The sequence below is a fragment of the Gobio gobio genome, assembly GCF_949357685.1.
Source record: "Gobio gobio genome assembly, chromosome: 15".
Classification (NCBI taxonomy): domain Eukaryota; kingdom Metazoa; phylum Chordata; class Actinopteri; order Cypriniformes; family Gobionidae; genus Gobio; species Gobio gobio.
The window spans coordinates 9,562,429-9,582,883 of NC_137108.1; the positions used below are offsets into that span (position 1 = coordinate 9,562,429).

Sequence of the window (20,455 nt, forward strand, 5' to 3'; positions counted from 1 at the left end):
AAGGGCGCATGCGTGCACATCAACCAGAACGAGAGAGCAAACGCACGCCCATCAACGCGCTATCCTTGGCTTTAGGGAACTCGTCGGCTGCGCTGCACAGGTCACAGGACTTCACGAAATCAACAAAGTCACCACAAGTGTGTTTTTGGTTGTCAGGGCAAGACAACCCTGTTCAGCTTCCCAAAGAACCCAGCGTTAAGGGGACAGTGGATGGAGTTTGTTTTTGTTTGTTCCCTGCATTTCGGCGATGATAGTTTTATAAACAAGGCCCAGTTCAACTCTGGATTTGCAGATCGTCTAATGCTGAAAGATGCAGCGGTCTCAACGATAAATGTTCACGGTCATGCGTTGGAACCGCAGGCGGTGAGTAAAACTGCTTCAAATGTCTGAGTGTTGTTGTCTATCGGCGCAAGTGCACATCAAGTAAACAACATGAACGTATAGTTAATTTATCAATGGAGCATATGATGTATGGTGTGTGTTTAAATACATTTGTTTAGCTGACCAGACCACTATAGGTGTCTGTTTGTTTGTTGTAAAACCACTCCTAACAACAATACACAAAGAGAGGGAAAATATGTTGAACTAAATTAATTATTTCACACTGTAACTCTCAGGTTCTAGGAAGATGAAGACGAAGAAGATGAAGATAACTCAGGGTTTTAATAATAAGATACCAATTACAAGCCAACATTTGAAACAGTGTGCTCGTGCACAGACAATACCAGACAAAGAACTCAAGACAAGCAGGACCTTAAATACACAGATGATTAACTAAAATGACAAACAGCTGTGATGAATGTGGTTAGTGTCCATGGTGACAGATTGTGGCGGGAAATGGAACAAAGGAACAGATGTGACTGATGAAAACAAACTGAATGACACACACAGAGCGCGCTTCTTCATTCAAATGCACTACTATTCTTTTCTATGTAAACACGCACTGACGGGCAAAACCGTTCCTTGCTACTGGTAAGTCACATACAATAGTCCATAAATCAAATCATGTCCTCATAGACCATGAGTAAACACACACAAATCTCTTTAGCTCCGCCCACACGATTTATTCGGAAAGACTCGGTACAGCGTATCTGTCTTTTATAAATATGATATAACTAAAGACATTTCTGAGATATGAAGGATGCAATACTACTCTATAGGTACTCAAGATTGACACGAGATTGGCAGAAACTGTGTGTGATGCCCCCCCCCCCACCCCCCTTCAAAGACTGTTTTTGTTTGATTTGTTTGATTGTTCATCTTTGTAATTTGTTACATTTATATAGCGCTTTTCTAGGCACTCAAAGCACTTTATATAGAACGAGGGAATCTCCTCAACCACCACCAATGTGCAGCATCCACCTGGATGATGCCACGGCAGCCATATTACGCCAGAACGCCCACCACACACCAGCTGATTGGTGGAGAGGAGACATGAAGGAGTGATGAAGCCAATCGTATATATATATATGGGGATGATTAGGAGGCCATGATGGACAGGGGCCAATGGGCAAATTTGGCCAGGATGCCGGGGTTACACCGAGGGCTACTCTTTATCGAAGGACATCCTGGGATTTTTTTAATGACCACAGAGAGTCAGGACCTCGGTTTAACGTCTCATCCGAAGGACGGATGATCATTCGTGTGATCATTATAGCCACCTATCTGTGACTTGTGTTTTGCTCCTGTGAAATTTCACTGGTATTGGTATTGACTAGTGAAATGTTGGTATTACAACAACCGTAGAGCAAGAAAAATCCTGTTTCATGATATGAGCCCTTTGAGGAGAATAATGGAGGTCCTAACATGAAATCAGAAGTGTTATGCTTATTTATTATCATCCTTAATAAACACAATAGGCACATATTTACAGAGCAGGCTGCTCATTCCTTCCACCCATACCTGCAGTAAAACCTCCCGTATTACAGTTTATGCTCCATAACACACGAGCCAGACATGTCTAGCTCTTTCCACATTACTGTAATATACAGCATGAACACACATGTGTGCACTTACGTATAGCTGCAGCTGGGTGGTTGTGGGTCCAGGCGCTGTGAGGGTCTCTCCTCTCTCTTCTCCCTGCTCGCGAGGCCCAGCTTTGGGTCGGCTGTACAGGAAGGTGGTTCCTCCTGCCTGATACTCTCCCGGCGGATCGACCGCCCAGCGTCCGTTCACCACAGACTGACCTGTTCCACTGCGCAGGGCTGTAGACACAAACACAGCAGGACACAGGATGTGGTCACACATTTACACATGCAGTAATGATATGAGGTACTCGCATTCACAACATGCAGAGCTTCAGTTTTTCAATTTTGTTTTTGGACATGTTATTAAAAGTTTTTTTAAGATTCAACCGACAGTCATTATTTGTTTGTGGAGCGTGTGGAAGCCTGTTTTTAGCTGTCTGTAATTACAGATCTCAGTTCTGCTTGTGATGATCTTTTTATGAGTTTCCTACCACCACACACATCACACATCATATGCAACTAGGAATTCTCCTCCATGAGAAGTTCATAGCAAAAGTGTCAAAGAAAGAGGAATGAAAAGGCACAGATATCAGAAAACTAAAATGACTGAGGAAATGTACCCATTCATGAAACATATCTCTAATAATGAGTTGTCTTTCATATCATAAGTGTTTGTCCTCACCTTGCTTTGAGAGTAAACTGATCTGAAGAACTGAAGTCTTAAAATGTGCACAGTTTTGCCAAGACACTGATGATGGCAATCAAAAAAACTCATTCATCAAAATCTGTCACGACCAAATGATCAGATCTGTGCTAATATCATGATACACTGTTACTGTCAACAATTGACTCCTATTGACACCTAAACCGGACCAATACTGATACTCTAAACTAGTATAAACTAGTGACACCTAAATAAACTAGTCACATCTAAAGAAGGTACAAACTGACACTTAAACTAGTATGGCTACTCAAAACTAATAAAGACCAATACTGATACTTAAAGGGTTAGTTCACCCAAAAATGAAAATTCTGTGATTTATTACTTACCCTCATGTCGTTCGACACTCGTAAGACCTCCGTTCATCTTCAGAACACAAATGAAGATATTTTAGTTGAAATCTGATGGCTCTGAAAGGCCTCCATTGGCACAATGGCACGGTTCACTCTCAAGACCCATAAAAGGTACTAAAGACGTCATTACAAAGTCCATCTCACTACAGTGGTTCTACAATAACTTTATGGAGTGACGAGAATAGTTTTTGTGCACAAAAAAACCCTAAATAACAACTTATATAGTGATGACGATTTCAAAACACGGCATCATGAAGCTTCGAAGCGTTATGAATCAGTGAGTCGAATCATGATTCGGATCGCGTGTCAAACCGCCAAACTGCTGAAATTTGGCGATCCAAACTGCTGAATCGACTCACTGATTCATAACGCTTCGAAGCTTCATGATGCCGTGTTTTGAAATTGTCATCACTATGTAAGTCGTTATTTGAGTTTTTTTTGTGCACAAAAAATATTCTCGTCACTCCATAAAGTTATTGTAGAACCACTGTAGTGAGATGGACTTTGTAACGACGTCTTTAGTACCTTTTAAGGGTCTTGTGTACCGTGCATTGTGCCAATAGAGGCCTTTCAGAGCCATCAGATTTCAACTAAAATATCTTCATTTGTGTTCCGAAGATGAACGGAGGTCTTACGGGTGTCGAACGACATGAGGGTAAGTAATTAATGACAGAATTTTCATTTTTGGGTGAACTAACCCTTTAATAAACTATTATCACTACTTAATATCACTAAATAATGAAAATTAAACCAGACAAAAACGAATAACTAAAGTTGCATGACTATCTAAACTACTGACATCTAAACCAGACCAAAATGGATACTTAAACTAGTTTCATTAAACTACTGACCCCAAAACTAGACCAATACCAAAACTCAAAGCAGCGTTACTAGTTAAAATACTGATAATTAAACCAGACTAACACTGATAACTAAAGCATTATGACTACCAAAACTATTGACACCTAAACTAGACCAATATTAATACTTAAACTAGTATGGCTACTCAAAACCAATGACACCTAAACTAGACCAATACTGATCCTTAATTATCCTTGTTTAAGTATCAGTATTGGTCTAGTTTAGGTGTCAATAGTTTTGGTAGTCACAATGCTTTAGTTATCAGCATTTTAACTAATGATACTAGTTTAGACTATAAACAAGTGACACCTAAATTAGACCAATATTGACACTTAATAAACTATTATCAGTACTTAAAATACTGCAAATTAAACCAGACAAAAACGAATAACTAAAGTTGTATGACTACCTAAACTACTGACATCTAAATCAGACCAAAACGTATACTTCATTAAACTACTGACACCAAAAAACTACTAGACCAATACTGAGACTTAAAGTGAAAGTTCACCCAAAAATGAAAAATACTATGGAAGTCAATGGCTAGCGTCAACTGTGTCACTAGTTAAAATACTAATAATTAAACCAGACAAACACTGAGAACTAAATTAGTACCAAACTACAAAAAGCTACGGACACCTAAACAAGTCTCTGCAATGATGCCGGAGAGTTAGAGGTGGTTTCCAGGGCATTGCCGAGCACAAACACTGGCGGACGACCCACGCACTGAACTTTAATACCCAGTGTTAGAGGAAATATAAACAATAATAACAGTGATAGTTAACACCTCCTGAGCTCTGAAAGAGCAAACTCTAAACAATAAAACTGGGGCAGACGGAATCACAGAGAGACACAGGAGAGAGAAAGAGCAAATGCCAAAAAAGGATGTCAGAGAGAGAGAGAAAAAAGATGATTTCTCACATAACCCTGTAAGTGTTTTGTCTACTAGTCTACTTTTGTCTGCCTCCAGGGCACACTCACACCATACTAGAGCACACACAGAAGCGGCCCTGGGTGTACAGCGAAACAAACACAGACATGTCCATGACTCTGACTCAGGGTCACATTCACTTAAGAAAACATGCCTGTATTACCTAACACAGCCCAGAGAGATCCCACACATATAAAAGATCATCATCTGTGAATACAAGCATTCCTGAATCATGTTCAGGCTAATATTAAGATAACATCCCTCTCAGGACAGTGACTCATTGCTGCCCCAAAATGCACCACGTGCTGAAACAATGGGACACTGTCATCTACAGACACTCTGAATTTAGACTTACATGCTCTAGATCATCTGAAGTGATCAACTGCAGCTGCATCTCTCTGCTAATGATCTGTTGTTTATAAGCTGAATGTTTGGCTGGAGGTCTGAGCTTAGCTTGGGCCACTAAGACAAGGAACAATGACCAATTCACACTAATCTCACACCAGCAGGTGGAAACATACCCTGACATGTGATGTAAGCAAACATGCATTCACAGTCAGTCACACACACATGCGTTCATGAATGTGATGTTTTATGTCAGGACGAACGACCATCAACTTTCATTGTTTTAAATTAAGATTTGAATTATAATTCCTAAAAAAACGAATCCTGCCCGTGCCAGACAACCAGTGTTTTAAAGGGCTAGATCATCATTTTGTCACCCTCATGATGACGCAAACCTGTATGATGACTTATTTTGTACATTTTTGCAGCCCCTATTTACTTTAAATTTGAATAAATACATTTTAATTTCTGGGTGAACTACTCTGAAGGCAAAATGCAGTAACTACATATTCTATCATAATTGAGTTATGACTGAAATCCTGATATCGTTCCAGTGTTCATGTAGTTCCTGCATTTGTCTCTGTAGGGCGATATTCCAGAAAAAAATTATATGAAATAAGATATAGGCCTAAGTTATTTCCTTTGTGAAGCTGTTTTCCACTACGTAGGTTTGCACAATGAAAGCATTTCAGCTTTTTATTATTGTAGGGTCATTCAGTCAACATTAGGAAAGACAAACAGAACATAGATGACGACACACACACACACACACACACACACACACACACACACACACACACACACACACACACACACACACACACGCACGCATTTCTATTAAGGTGGGGACTTTCCATTTTAGTTAGTGACATTTTTGACACCTAAACCTGAAAATGCTTTATGTAGTTTTACATTTTCATTAAAGGTCACCTAATATACCTTAGTCTTGATTTTGTTTTTGAGCCCTACTAGAATAGAATAGGTGTGAATGTTCAAAAAACAACTTTTTAACATTGTTGTAGCTCCTCACTTCCCAGTCTGTCAGTAACGCTGTTTAGCTACGAAGCCCCTCCTTCTGAAAAGAGCAATGTGCTCTGATTGGTCGGCTGGACCAGTGTGTTGTGATTGGTCAACCGCCAAATGTCCCGCCCATTACCATAACCGCGAGTTTCAACACACTACTAACGTACCGGTATCTCAACCAGGCTTCGCTCCTTTTTTTCCCTATGCCTTGGGTGGGAATTAAATTGTGACGTCTTCAATAAATTGTGACACTTTTTAAATATACTTAAATATACATTATACATCTTATTATTTAGACATATAGTGAGGACTATTTATGCCTCGTAAAGCTTTTACAAAGGAGATATAAAGGCTCAGTTCTCTTCTGCACTGCTGTTCTCTAATGTTTTATAGTTAGTACTGTTTTGACAATGCAAAATATTTTATTATATTATTATTGTTTTATCTAAATTTTATTTGTTGTATTTTGGCACTCCTGTCATTTTTATTCAGCAATGTTTACGCTTTACAGAAATGTATTTTTATATCAGATTGCAGAGGCTTAGTTTCAATGGCTGGAGTTATGGTTTCTGGCGGTCTACAGGAATATTATTTTCTATGACATAAAAGAGGTTTAATTTTAATTTGATATTACTAGTTGCATAGTCTCCATTTTTGCATTTCGAAATAAATATTTCTATGTGCTACATTCCTCCTGTGTTGTATTTGTTTCCTTTTTCTGTTCAGAAGAGAACTGAGCCTTAAACCTCCTTTGTAAAAGCTTTACGAGGCATAAATAGTCCCAACTTTAGATGAGCTCACAGATATAGTTAACTGACAACTAGTAAATGTTTTATAACTACCTGAATTAATCATGAAACACAGTAGCAATACATTTTAATAAAGTGTTTAGAAACACAATGAGTAACTATTACAATATGTCTAAACTAGGGGTGCACCGATCCGACTTTTTCAGTCCCGATACCGATACCGATGCCTGGGCTTTGTGTATCTGTCGATACCCGATACCGATCCGATATATTGTTGAATTAATAATAAACTGTATATCTTCCACCTTATACCTTCCTTGAAGAGACTAAAGGCACCAGACTTTACTAACTAAACATAACTAAGACAAAATAACAGATGTATGTAAGGTGTTGAATTCTTATTTATTTAAAAAACAATTGTGCATTCAAATCTAAAATAGAATGTAATCTAACTTCTTTAAATAAATAAAATGTAGCAGTGGAAACAAAAAACAGTGTATTGGTCAAACATACAATAGTAATCTGACAGTTACCAAACATTTTTTACACTACAGATAATTGTTTTGGTATATAATCATATCAATATTAAAAAGTAGCATTACAAATTAACAAATAGTCTAATTTTCTACCATATGCAATTTAATAAAAATTTTCAGCTAGCTAATAACAACTTTGTTCTGGTTTCACCTCACTCCAGATTAAATGATTGTAGGCTAGGCCTATTTATTTTACTACACATTGTCAACAGAAATAAGATGAAATACTGTTGATAATTAAAAATAATTCTTACTACCCACTCTTGCTAAAACGGGTAAGCACACTTGTGTTCTCATTTCAGTTGCGTTCTGAGTAAATTAATATGTGTTGGACAGATCAGTTGTTCTGGCCAGTCGTTAAAATTATTCGGTTCAAAGGAGTCATTAGGTGGCGAATCGGACATTAGCAGACGCGTTGTGTGCGAATCCCGTCTGTTAGAACATCGCGAAAGATGTCAACACACAGAAAACACTTCATAACTGGATATAATTTGTCTCCCGCTTATTGAAAGTATGCTTTATGTCAGCTGGTCAGAGAAGAGTCAATGTTTTTTGAGCGCAATTCACACCCAGTGATAATTCAAGGACAAAATTGTCCGAATGTGTCACGTGCAACATGGTTTCGGTCTTCCGAGCTTTTGATTTGGATTAATATGTGAAATATGAGAGCGAACACTGATTATTTTGAAGACCCAGAGAGCGCGCGCGGGGGAGGAGCTCTCAGATCGGTCTCTCTGTCACTCAGTCACAAGCGCAGCATCTGTTCTACATCACTCGTAAATCACAATAACTCATCAAATTAGGCTTTGGCCGTCAAAAAAATGTCAATACAGGAAAGACCCTGACTTTGCAGTAATACCCTCGAAACAGCGACGAACTAGTTGCCGTGGCAAGCGTGAAATATCTCCTCCACACAGCCGACTCTCTGGCTCGCTCCCTTCTAGCATGCGACACACGTGAAGCTGACGAATGACGTAGGTTCTGCTGCGACGGAAAAAAACACCTGGATCGGCTTGTGGATCTGTTAATTTTTCCGATCCCCGATCCAGCTATTTTGTCAGTATCGCGGCCGATATCCGATCCTAATATCGGATCGGTGCACCCCTAGTCTAAATAATAAGATGTATAAATGTATATTTTAATAGTTTATTAATCCTTTACTTACACTTTCTAAATGATCATATGAACCACTGACAACTCCTAAATAACTGGTTTGTAAATAATGCAATACTTGATTTAATTGATCATTTATAAAGTATGAAAATACAATTATTAAACACATTATAGATATGCTTATAAATCATGAATAAAGCATTTATAGCTGTATTTATAAACTGCCTATTAATGTCTATTGATGCTTTATAAATGATGAATTAACCATTTACTAATGCTTAAAGGGTTAGTTCACCCAAAAATGAAATTTCTGTTATTAATTACTTACCCTCATGTCGTTCGACCCCCGTTCATCTTCGGAACAGAAATTAAGATATTTTAGTTGAAATCTGATGGCTCTGAAAGGCCTCCAGTGGCACAATGCATGGTTCACTCTCAAGACCCTTAAAAGGTACTAAAGACGTCGTTACAAAGTCCATCTCCCTACAGTGGTTCTACAATAACTTTATGAATCGGCGAGAATAGTTTTTGTGCGCAAAAAAATCCTAAATAACGAAGCGTTATGAATCAGCGAGCCGAATGAGCAGTTTGGATCGCCAAATTTCAGCAGTTTGGCGGTTTGACACGCGATCCGAATCATGATTCGACTCACTGATTCATAACGCTTCGAAGCTTCATGAGGCCGTGTTTTGAAATCGTCATCACTATATAAGTCGTTCTTTAGGGTTTTTTTGCGCACAAAAACTATTCTCGTCACTCCATAAAGTTATTGTAGAACCACTGTAGTGAGATGGACTTTGTAACGACGTCTTTAGTACCTTTTAAGGGTCTTGAGAGTGAACCGTGCATTGTGCCAATGGAGGCCTTTCAGAGCCATCAGATTTCAACTAAAATATCTTAATTTGTGTTCCGAAGATGAACGGAGGTCTGACGGGTGTCGAACGACATGAGGGTAAGTAATTAATGACAGAATTTTCATTTTTGGGTGAACTAACCCTTTAACTAATGCTTCATAGTGTGTAGTTATTAAAGTGTTACCGAATATGGTGGCATGTTCACTCAAGACTTAAGACTACAATGGAGACGTTTCAGGGAGTTCAGAAACAGTGACATTGATATAAAATGAACAATTTAAGATATTATTTAGTAACATTTAGAACATTGCCCAAAGCATCACACCTTGGCCAACCATGACTGTGTCGCCGGTTCACCACTGTTCCTTCACTGGAGCACTTCTGATAGAGACTGACCACTGCAGACCGGGAACACCCCACAAGAGCTGCAGTTTTGGAGATGCTCTGACCCAGTCGTCTAGCCATCACAATTTGGCCCTTGTCAAACTCGCTCAAAACCTTACGCTTGCATCAAATTTGAGGACAAATTATTCACTTGCTGCCTATTATATCCCACCCACTAACAGGGGCCGTGATGAAGAGATAATAATGTAATAATAATGTTATAATTACAGTTATAATGTTATAATAATGTTGTAAGAGATAATAATGTTATAATAATGTTATGTCTGATCTGTGTGTGTGTGTGTGTGTGTGTGTATAGAGATATTTGGTCCAAACTTGACCCATACACACAGAGTTCGTACCCAGATAGTTTGGACTGGCTCGTCTCTCTGTGATGTTGATAGCTGTGGCTCCGGGAGGGATATCCAGGATTTTGTGGTAACCCAGCGGAAAGCTTGTGTTCAGGAAACTTCCTGTGACCCTCTTGCAGGTGCCGTCTTCACCGCCACACACGCCACAGCGATCCGGAACCAACCCTGAGCCCAACACACCGTCACAGCCCTCACTCTGACAGACAGATGGAGGAAAGATGATTTTTATTAATATTAAAGATATGAATGCATGAGGATGACAAGATAGAACATCAGATTATATCCTTGTGAAAAAGAAGTGTGCTTAATTGTACTGAATGTGCACTTGTATTGTACTTCAAACCTTAAAAGTATAGTTTTAAAAAATGTAATTGGAGATAATATAATGAAATAAATGAAATGAAATAAGTGTATTTAAAAAGAGTACACTTTGTTCAAATTAAAAGTTTTATTTTTATGTACATCAACATACCTCAACATACTTTCTTTTAAGTATAATATTTCCAAAAAACAATGCGTAAGTGTAATTCTTTTTTCACAAGGGTAGATCTACAGATCTTACAATTCCGAGATATTTAGCAGATATAGACTTTGAATTGAATCGCTGAGGTCAGACCTCTTTCCGGTGACTATCATTTGTGTGCATGTTTTCTCACCAGACAGCGTCCTCCCACACACACATCATTGGGTGTGTTATTTGCGCACGGCGTTCCATCTCGTACCCTCTCCGCCTGCCGCACATAGAAACGGTACCCGACCGGCCGACAGGTCAGCTCACACTGCTGCTCTAGACCCACTGCCAGAGAAAAACAGATTAAAACATTATTCAATTTTCCCTGATATTTCATATAACCTATTGTACTTTATTAGGTGTCTGTCCCTATGTAAAATGATGATGTTTATGACATTAATAACTAATAACAGCTCCCAAGCCTACCCAAACCATTTATTGAAAATAAACTGCAAAAATGAGGCATTCAGCCACAGTATTGACATCACTACCGTGAGCTTATTAACGTATGAATGCTTAAATGTCATGTATCACAGAATTATAACATTTGAGTATTTATCAGCTTTGCTGTGGTCACTTCATTTGCAAATAGCCAGGTTATCTAATTATAACAAACCTCATCTTCAAATAGGAGTTTTAAAAGTACAGTACACCCTTCCTAATTTTAAGGGTCAGAGATACAGTGGAAAATGGTAATTTGGTGAGTTTATGGGCCACATGAGTGGACGGAAATAAAGCTGAAATTAAATAAAATACAAATATTCGATCAAATTAGAAACTTAAAGTCCTAGTGAACCGGAAGTTGCAACTGGTTTTATTTTAGCACTGTGACCAGAGGTTAAATTGGGCCGGAGCGCAGCTCCGCCTCCTCAGGTCCACAACACACCCTGCTGGAGCTCAGCTCCGTCTCCTTCAGCACAAAATATTGTTATTAGACTTTAATTATTGTTCGTCTCCTGGCAAATACAGGCTACATGGAATTATCAGACTATGTTCTCTGGCTCAGCACAGCGCCCACAGCCATCAAGGTAACACCGTCACAATTCTAACAGTGAGTTACCATGGAAATCCGCGAACGGCTAGAGCCGCGGTCGGGAACCTATGGCTCGCCAGGTCTCTCACACTTTACCAACATATCTAACATTTACTAACATGATCGATAAAAAGATTAGACACACACATCAACAGAACACACATCCGTTCTCTGCAGAAAAAAGCAGCCAATTACAATTCCCTTGTTGAACAGCCTACCGAAGTTAATGACAAGTTTATGATAATAATATTCAAGTTGTGTTTTCAGTGCTGTTCGCGAGTGTCACGATAAAATAAATAATAAAAGCATGATAAGTCACGAAAGACAACTGAATTACTGACATGATGCTGTGCGCACGCTCCGAGCGCAACACGGACAAACGGACAAGCATACTAGCCTTTGTCTTCGGTTGCGCGCCTAAACGGCCAAATAAACACAGAAATATCAAAATGCCAAGTCGAGTTTTCACATAAACATAGTAGATGTAAGCACTCTGGGCGTTCACACACACGAAGAGGATTAATACTCATCAGTTGGTCAACCTAATAGTGAAAGCCCTGCACAATTAATTCCACATTGCAACTTATTTATTTTTTGCTGCATAATTGTTTGTTTTTAGTTATGGACCTAATAATTACTGCTGTTGCTAAATGCTTTTTAATAATAATTTTATATCATTTTTTACTGTGGCTCTTCTGGAAAAATGCATTTACCAAAAATGAAAAAAATGGCTCTTTGGTCCAAAAAAGCTCCCAACCCTTTTCGAGGACACAGATGGAAATGAAAAGACTACAGTCAAAGCTCATCTTTAGGGGGGTATTGTCAAATAATCTGCTGCCCACTGACATGGTTTTGAAAGCTATTTATTATTAATTTAATTTTTGGCCTTCCACTTATTAAAAATGCACATATGTAGATCAGAGAAATCAAAATTTCCTCACTCATTTTAAAAACCCTGCCTATGGCCCTAAGTTAACTGTAAAGTATTTCTCTTTGTTTGAATAACTACTCAACCCTACCTTACACATTAATACTGGAAAAAGAGTCCCTTTGGTGTAAAAACACATTAAGTCTTTTTCTGGCGCGATTTTGAAAGACCATTCACCGTAAATAAGGTCTCCCCCTCCCTACAAAAGCCAATTTAACCACTGGCTGTGACGTATTTCCAAGTGAAACGGAATATTGAATAGAGGGCAGGGTTTTACTTCAGCGCTCCTCCTCTCCATCTCTCACTCATAGCAGAATAACGGTTGGAGGGGAGTGGTTAAGGACATTCAAAGCCAGAGCCGTCAAACTGCCGTCATCGGAAAGGGAACGCCATTCCAGACCAGAAAGTTACTTTTCAGAGTTTGATTGAAGATTACAACGGCAAACTATTTTTTTTCTGTGTATTAACTTGCACGGATTAATTGTTCAGTCTAAGACCTGTAATGTGTGCTAATGTAACCCCTCCTGTTCGAACCGCCCGCTCCAAGCGGGACTCGAACCCGGATCCACCGGCATGAGAGTCGGAAGCTCTAACAAGGAGGCTAAAGGCTGCAACCTCTAGCATCAGTCGCTAGAGCGTCTCTTGACATCAGAGGAGTGAGGTTTACTCACACAGCGACCACTAGCTGGCCTCCGTTACACTAACAAAGTAAATACGATTGATTTTGATTTCACGAGGACTTTTAGTTTAAAAGTAAAACTGAAATAAAAATAAATTAAAGCTAAACAGATATATATATATATATATATATATATATATATATATATATATATAAAAATAAAAGTGACAAAGGCACATAACAGAATTACTAAAACCTAAACTAAAATGAAAACTGAAAATATAAAAATAAAAGCCATTTCAAAATATGAATAAATACTATAATAGTATATATAAATAATACTAAAATAACGCTGATGGACGTGAGGGGGAAATAAACAGTTCCAAGAAAAAGTACGATATGGCTATTTTCATAAATACTTTATCACCATGGATCTTCTGCCCTCATGAATGAAACTCTTTCTGGAAACTGCTTGTTTTTTCCGTTGTATCTGTCCTCTTTATGAACCTAGTTAAATCCCTCGGGTGCGGAAGCTGATGCTTCAGTCTCTCTCTTTCACAAACACAACACAGTCCTGAGCAATTAATTACAGCCAATCAATGTCATGATCAAAACCTCCATCGCAAACACAGGAAACAGTCATTATTAAAGGTGTTTACTAACACAAATGTAACACACTTGAAACTTGCCAATTTAGGATTTTATCTGTTTGCCTGGAAATCACAATTATACAATTCCCTGATACCTCCTGGCTTTCTGTGGGAACCTTGTGGATATCAGAGACTTTAGCTCCAAGTAACACAAGTTGAGCACCTTCTACAGTACATGTGAGCATAGTTAGAAACTGCACCATCAGCATCTGCTGAACAAAACAGGCACAAGTCCATCGTTAAAGGTCATTGCTCTTTTTTTTTTTGCCCTCCAGTCTCTCTTTTTATTTTCAGTCTCAGCTGGCCGATGGTCTGTTCACAAAAACAACATGGTCTCACTCCTATTCGTCACATATTGACACTTGGTGAGGACCCCTTGGTGTCACTTTTTAATGCACAGGGTACCCCTTTAGCATCGTTTTCCGACGCACAGGGTACTCCATTTGATTTCAGTTGTTTGCCCAATGCGTCAGATCAAGAAACATTTAATTCTTTGCATTTGTTAAAGCAGACATGAGTTTATGAATATTTATAGGCTACTTTTATATTTTGGAGCAACTAACCAAACTCTTACCCTAAACCTACCCCCTTCTCAACAATATAAAACACGTAACAGTCAAATAAAAGTACAGTCACAGGTCTTTATTGCAAAAACTGATCAAAAACAGTATAATAGTATTATCTCATGTTGCATTCCAAGCCGTCATACGATATCTTTGTGTGAAGAACAGAGTTGATCTTAATGTTTTAATCGCTGAAATGATGATCCCGCCGCTCCGTGAACGCACGCATGCACTCAGTCATATCTCATTCAAATGATACACCTGACTCTTTAGCATGATGCGATCCATCACGAGACACAATGCAAAAATTTTCCTCAGAACACTTGAAATATTTGTACTTTTTGAATAAATTGTGGCAGCAGTCGTATCTGCCTGTTATATCCTGTTTTTTATCATACACAAATGGGTAGGTTTAGGGATGGGGTTGGGTCACATGTTCAAACGTGTCTGAATACCGTAAATAAAAAAAGGAAAATAAATGTAAATAAAATGATGCTGGCTGATTACATTGAGAATCACACTCCATGTCATAATGACAAAATCATAACCCAATATAAAGTCTCATCATGATGATAACCATGCCCAGCGCGTCTGTGTATGACGCCATGGGTTTCTCATTGAAATCAATGGAGTACCGTGCACGTCGGAAAATGACGCCAAAGGGGTATCCTGTGCGTTAAAAAGTGATGCCGAAGGGAACTGACCAAGTGTCAATATGTGATGAGTTGGCCGTGAGACCATGTTAAAAATAACTTCCCTGGCGTTTACTGGCATGAGGGCGGGGCGACATGTCACTCACACAACCCTCGACGCACACCTTGGCAATAGAATCGCCTTTGGCTAGTACATTTTTTTGTTTAGTTGCCAGACTGATATACTTTATTTTATTATATTATACTACAAATATTATATATATATATATATATATATATATATATATATATATATATATATATATATATATATATATATATATATATATATATATATATATATATATATATATATATATATATATTTGAACATACTAGCTTAACATCAGTCAGCATTAGACTATGTTATGATATTATAATAATCAAGCACTATATAATGATAGAACTTTAGTAATTAGAACTAAAACTGTTGGAAAGCATGTATTAATGCATATTTGTCAATTAACTGAACTTTGGACTGTTGGACTGTAGATATTGTTGGTGTTTCTGTAAAAAAATAGATAATAGTAATTATATTATATTATTAAAAGATAATAATAATACTACTAATTCTACTACTAATAAAAATATGCTACGCACTAAGGATTGATGAGCTGCTGGGTTCATGAATATTAATCATGTTGACAGCATTCGCTCAAACTGATTTGCTGAAATCAAAACAGGGACAGGAAAAGATGAGCGCTAGCCAATGGGATTGCCGTTTGTACATTAGTTCCGCCCACTACCGGAAAAAAACGGCATATCTTCTGCTTGTTCTTAAAAGCTGAATAATTCCAAATGAATTCCAAATGAATATTGTTAACATGTAGCACGTCGATTTTGCGTGGTATTTAAGACTCTCGCGCGCTCTCTCTCTCTCTCGCGCGCGCGCGCATGTGTGGGTGAAAAACGCGGAGTTCTTCACACTAGAGTTCACGGTACATCAGATGAGCTGATTTGAAATCATATAGATCGCTTGACAAGAGCGAAACTCTCAAGCGCTCATTCAGAGTGTTCAGCGAGTAAAAATATATTTATGCTAAACTTATTCTTAGCATCTAACACATACACTAGCGAGTAAAATCTGAGAATGTATTAGCCAATGGCTAATGAATGATATTATTTAATCGCCCAGAGTGACGATTTACTCGCATTTTCGAGTGTTTTACTCGCATTGTAGAGGGATGCTCACATGAGATCGACCAATAGCAAACCACAACCATCTAATCAAATCCCCATTGACAAAATCAAGCCTTGCCCTACATTTATACTTGTTCCTGAAGCTGTTTCACTCAGATATTCATCACAATTGAAAAGAAAAGAATATCACAACTTCTGTTTCATGCAGACTTTAAGTTTACAGACATTTCCTTTAAACCTAAAACACAATGCAATGCGTCATTCAATATATGGGAAAAACAACTGTAAAAATCAATATCAATGGACATTTCCATATTAAACAGACTTTTCCTATATGTTGTGTTTACTTTGTTGGAGCTGAACTATAATTGGACTTGACAAAGTTTAGTAAGTTAAGGGCCAGATTTACTAACAGCTTGCACCATCACAGACCCTCTTTTGACATTAAAAAAGTCTCAGGTTACAACTATAACCATTGCTCCCTTTCGAGGGAACTCGCACTGTGTCGGAATCAGTGATGCTATGGTAGGGCAATGCAGTGTCTCGTTCCCTCAATAGGTGACGCCCCTCTCTCTATAAAAATGGGACATTATTTAAATACATTGTTTTTATGCTGGTCTATTATTGTGCCATGAACTGATTTCAGATAACCCGCCCTAAACAGCACGTTAACACATGTCAGTCAGATTAGTTCTCTTCCTGTCTAAGTGGGCGGTTCTTAACCACAAAAGGCTGGAATGTGGACCAGACATTACGCTAATAGTCAAAGGTCGGGTTACGTGAGACTCTTGCTGTCTGTCTGTCTATCAGAATCAGCTGACACTGACAAAAGAGTGAGAGATTCCAAGCCCGTCTTTTCCCATTCCGTCACAGTTATCTTTGAGAGATTATGGTGGAGACAATGGGAGAGAGAGAGAGAGAGAGAAAGAGAGAGAAACAAGTCTCAGAGACAGACAGAGAGAAAAATGCACAAGAAAAAAAAGTAAAAAAAAAGCTATACAAATAGGACAAAAATGCTCCATTTTAAAGAAGGGCAAAAGGGTAGAAGAATTATCTTCATCGCACTCTTTTTTTTGCTCGCTCTCTCTCTCTGGTGTGCAGACAGTGGAGTCTATTCAGACTAAATATACTTCCCCACTATCTCTGTCTCTAAACAAACTCAGAGAGAGAACCAGTGCACGAGACAGGAAGACAAGAGAAAGAAAGAACAGCACAGGATGAGAGAGGAATCTGTTCAGGGAAAGAGGGATATACAGAAAGACCAAAAGAAAGAAATGGAATGCCAGAAGAAGAGCGTGTGCGCGAGACACGGTGACCCTGAACACGGGACATTTAAGCCTCACTCACACAGAAAAAAATAGTGACATCTAAATGACCTAGCTTTATTCAAGTCAAAAATATTACAACACTTTTGTTTTCGTCCCCATTTTTCATGAGCTGAATTCAAAGATCTAAGACTTTTTCTTTGTACACAAAAGGCCTATTTCTCTCAAATATTGTCCACAAGTCTGTCTAAATCTGTGTTAGTGAGCACTTTTCCTTTGCCGAGATAATCCATCCACCTCACAGGTGTGGCATATCTAGATGCTGATTAGACACCATGATTATTACACAGGTGGGTCTTAGGATGGTCACAATAAAAGGCCACTCTAAAATGTGCAGTTTTATCACACAGCACAAGTTTTGAGGGAGTGTGCAATTGGCATACCTACTGCAGGAATGTCCACCAGAGCTGTTGCCCGTGAATTGAATGTTCATTTCTCTACCAAAGACGTTTCAGAGAATTTGGCAGTACTTTCCAACCGGCCTCACAACCGCAGGCCACGTGTAACCACACCAGCCCAGGACCTCCACATCCAGCATCTTCACCTCCAAGATTGTCTGAGACCAGCCACCCGGACAGCTGCTGCAACAATCGGTTTACATAACCAAAGAATTTCTGCACAAACTGTCAGAAACCGCCTCAGGGAAGCTCATCTGCATACTCGTCGTCCTCATCGGGGTCTCGACTTGACTGCAGGTCGTCGTCGTAACCGGCTTGAGTGAAATACTCACATTCGATGGCGTCTGGCACTTTGGAGGGGTGTTCTCTTCACGGGTGAATCCCGTTTTTTCCTGTACAGGCCAGATGGCAGACAGCATGTATGGCGTAGTGTGGGTGAGCGGTTTGCTGATGTCAACGTTGTGGATCAATTGGCCCATGGTGGTGGTGGTGGGGTTATGGTATGGGCAGGCATATGTTATGGACAATGAACACAGGTGCATTTTATTGATGCCATTTTGAATGCTCAGAGACACAGTGACGAGATCCTGAGGCCAATTGTTGTGCCATTCATCCACGACCATCACCTCATGTTGCAGCATGATAATGCACGGCCCCATGTTGCAAGGATCTGTACACAATTAATGGAAGCTGAAAATATCTGTGTTCTTGCATGCCCAGCATACTCACCGGACATGTCACCCATTTAGCATGCTTGGGATGCTCTGGACAGCGTGTTCCAGTTCCTGACAATATCCAGCAACTTCGCACAGCCATTGAAGAGGAGTGGACCAACATTCCACAGGCCACAATCAACAACCTGATCAACTCTATGCTTGGAGATGTGTTGCACTGCGTGAGGCAAATGTTGGTCACACCAGATACTGACTGGTTTTCGGACCCCCCCCCAATACAGTAAAACTGCACATTTTAGATAGAAAAGGAGAAGTGCTCACTAACACAGATTTAGACAGATTTGTGAACAACATTTGAGAGAAATAGGCCTTTAGTGTACATAGAAAAAGTCTTAGATCTTTGAGTTCAGCTCATGAAAAATGGTGGCAAAAACAAAAGTGTTGCATTTATAATTTTGTTCAGTGTATTTAACATTACAGAATCAACCTTAATACATTAATTTATGCCAACAACATTTTTATGGGTTCAATTCAGGCAAAACAAGTTTGTTCAGTTTGAAATAATAAAACAATGGTTACACTTTTTTTCAATAGTCCACTTTAGGCATTCTACTAACTATAAGTAAGTAACTCTCAACATCTGGGGCTGTCGTGGCCTAATGGTTCGAGAATCAGACTTGTAACCCGAAAGTTGCGGGTTTGACTCTCAGTACCAGCAGGAAACGGCTGAGGAAGGCACCTAACCCCCAATAGATCCAATGGCTGCCCACTGCTCCAGGTGTGTTTGTCCACTGTAGTGTGTGTTCACTTCTAACTGCTCCTAATGTGTGTGCACTAATTTGGATGGGTTAAATGCAGAGGACAAATTCTGAGTTTGGGTAGCCAAACTTGGCCTACACGTCACTTCACTTAGAGTAGGATAGGGTTAGGTGTTAAAGGGTACATAACACAGAGTTTCTGCCAATCTCATGTGAATCTTGAGTACCTATAGAGTAGTATTGCATCCTTCATATCCCTGAAGAGTCTTTAGTTTGATCATATTTAAATAAGACAGATACGCTGTACCGATTCTTTCCGAAAACAGCCAAACTCGTAGAGTGCAGTGGGCGAAGCAAAAGAGTCACAAGCACACCCACGCACCCAATACATCATGGATTATCATCATTATCCTGGATAGCTTCCAAATTCACTATAAAACGGATCCGCAGGGATTTCTTATTCGCACACATGCTCCAAAATACATTTTATAGTTCACACACACATCTATTTTTAGCCACAAATGCGAGTGAAATGGTCACACTGTCGAGCCCTGCTCCCCTGGCCTCAAGAGGTGCACAAGTGACTGATGCTAGAGGCTGCGGTCTTCAGCGTCCTTGCTAGCGCGCCGATGTTGGAAATGCTAGTTTGAATGCCGCTCGGAGCGTTGCGAGTAGAACCGCAGAGGTAACATTGGTGCCGTGACCCAGATTGGAGTGAGGTTTAGGGAGGTAAGTGTACTGGAGGCCAGCAAGTAAGAGCTGTACAAGTAAACCTCACTCTCCTGGCCTCAAGAGGTCCACTAGAAGCTGCGGCGACCTTCAGCGTCCATCCTGGAAATGCTGGTTCAAATCCTGCTCAGAGCGGTGTGAGCAAAACTGGAGTGCAATGGAGAGCAAGTAAGTGCAATGCTCAGAATAAACATTTAACAATTTATTTACTTTTCACTTAAAGGGGA

General features: G+C 39.3%; 1 protein-coding gene across 2 annotated transcripts in view; it reads right to left on the reverse strand.

Moving 5' to 3' along the window:
• Positions 1 to 20,455, reverse strand: part of adamtsl4 (ADAMTS-like 4) — a 106,427-nt gene that overhangs the window by 27,013 nt on the left and 58,959 nt on the right. For both annotated transcript variants that reach the window (XM_079836998.1, XM_079836997.1), the window contains exons 6-8: positions 10,865 to 11,004; positions 10,200 to 10,404; positions 2,017 to 2,204 (exon numbers count right to left, since the gene is read on the reverse strand). In XM_079836998.1, coding sequence (XP_079693124.1) covers positions 2,017 to 2,204; positions 10,200 to 10,404; positions 10,865 to 11,004 — 533 coding nt within the window. The remainder of the gene's footprint in view (positions 1 to 2,016; positions 2,205 to 10,199; positions 10,405 to 10,864; positions 11,005 to 20,455) is intronic.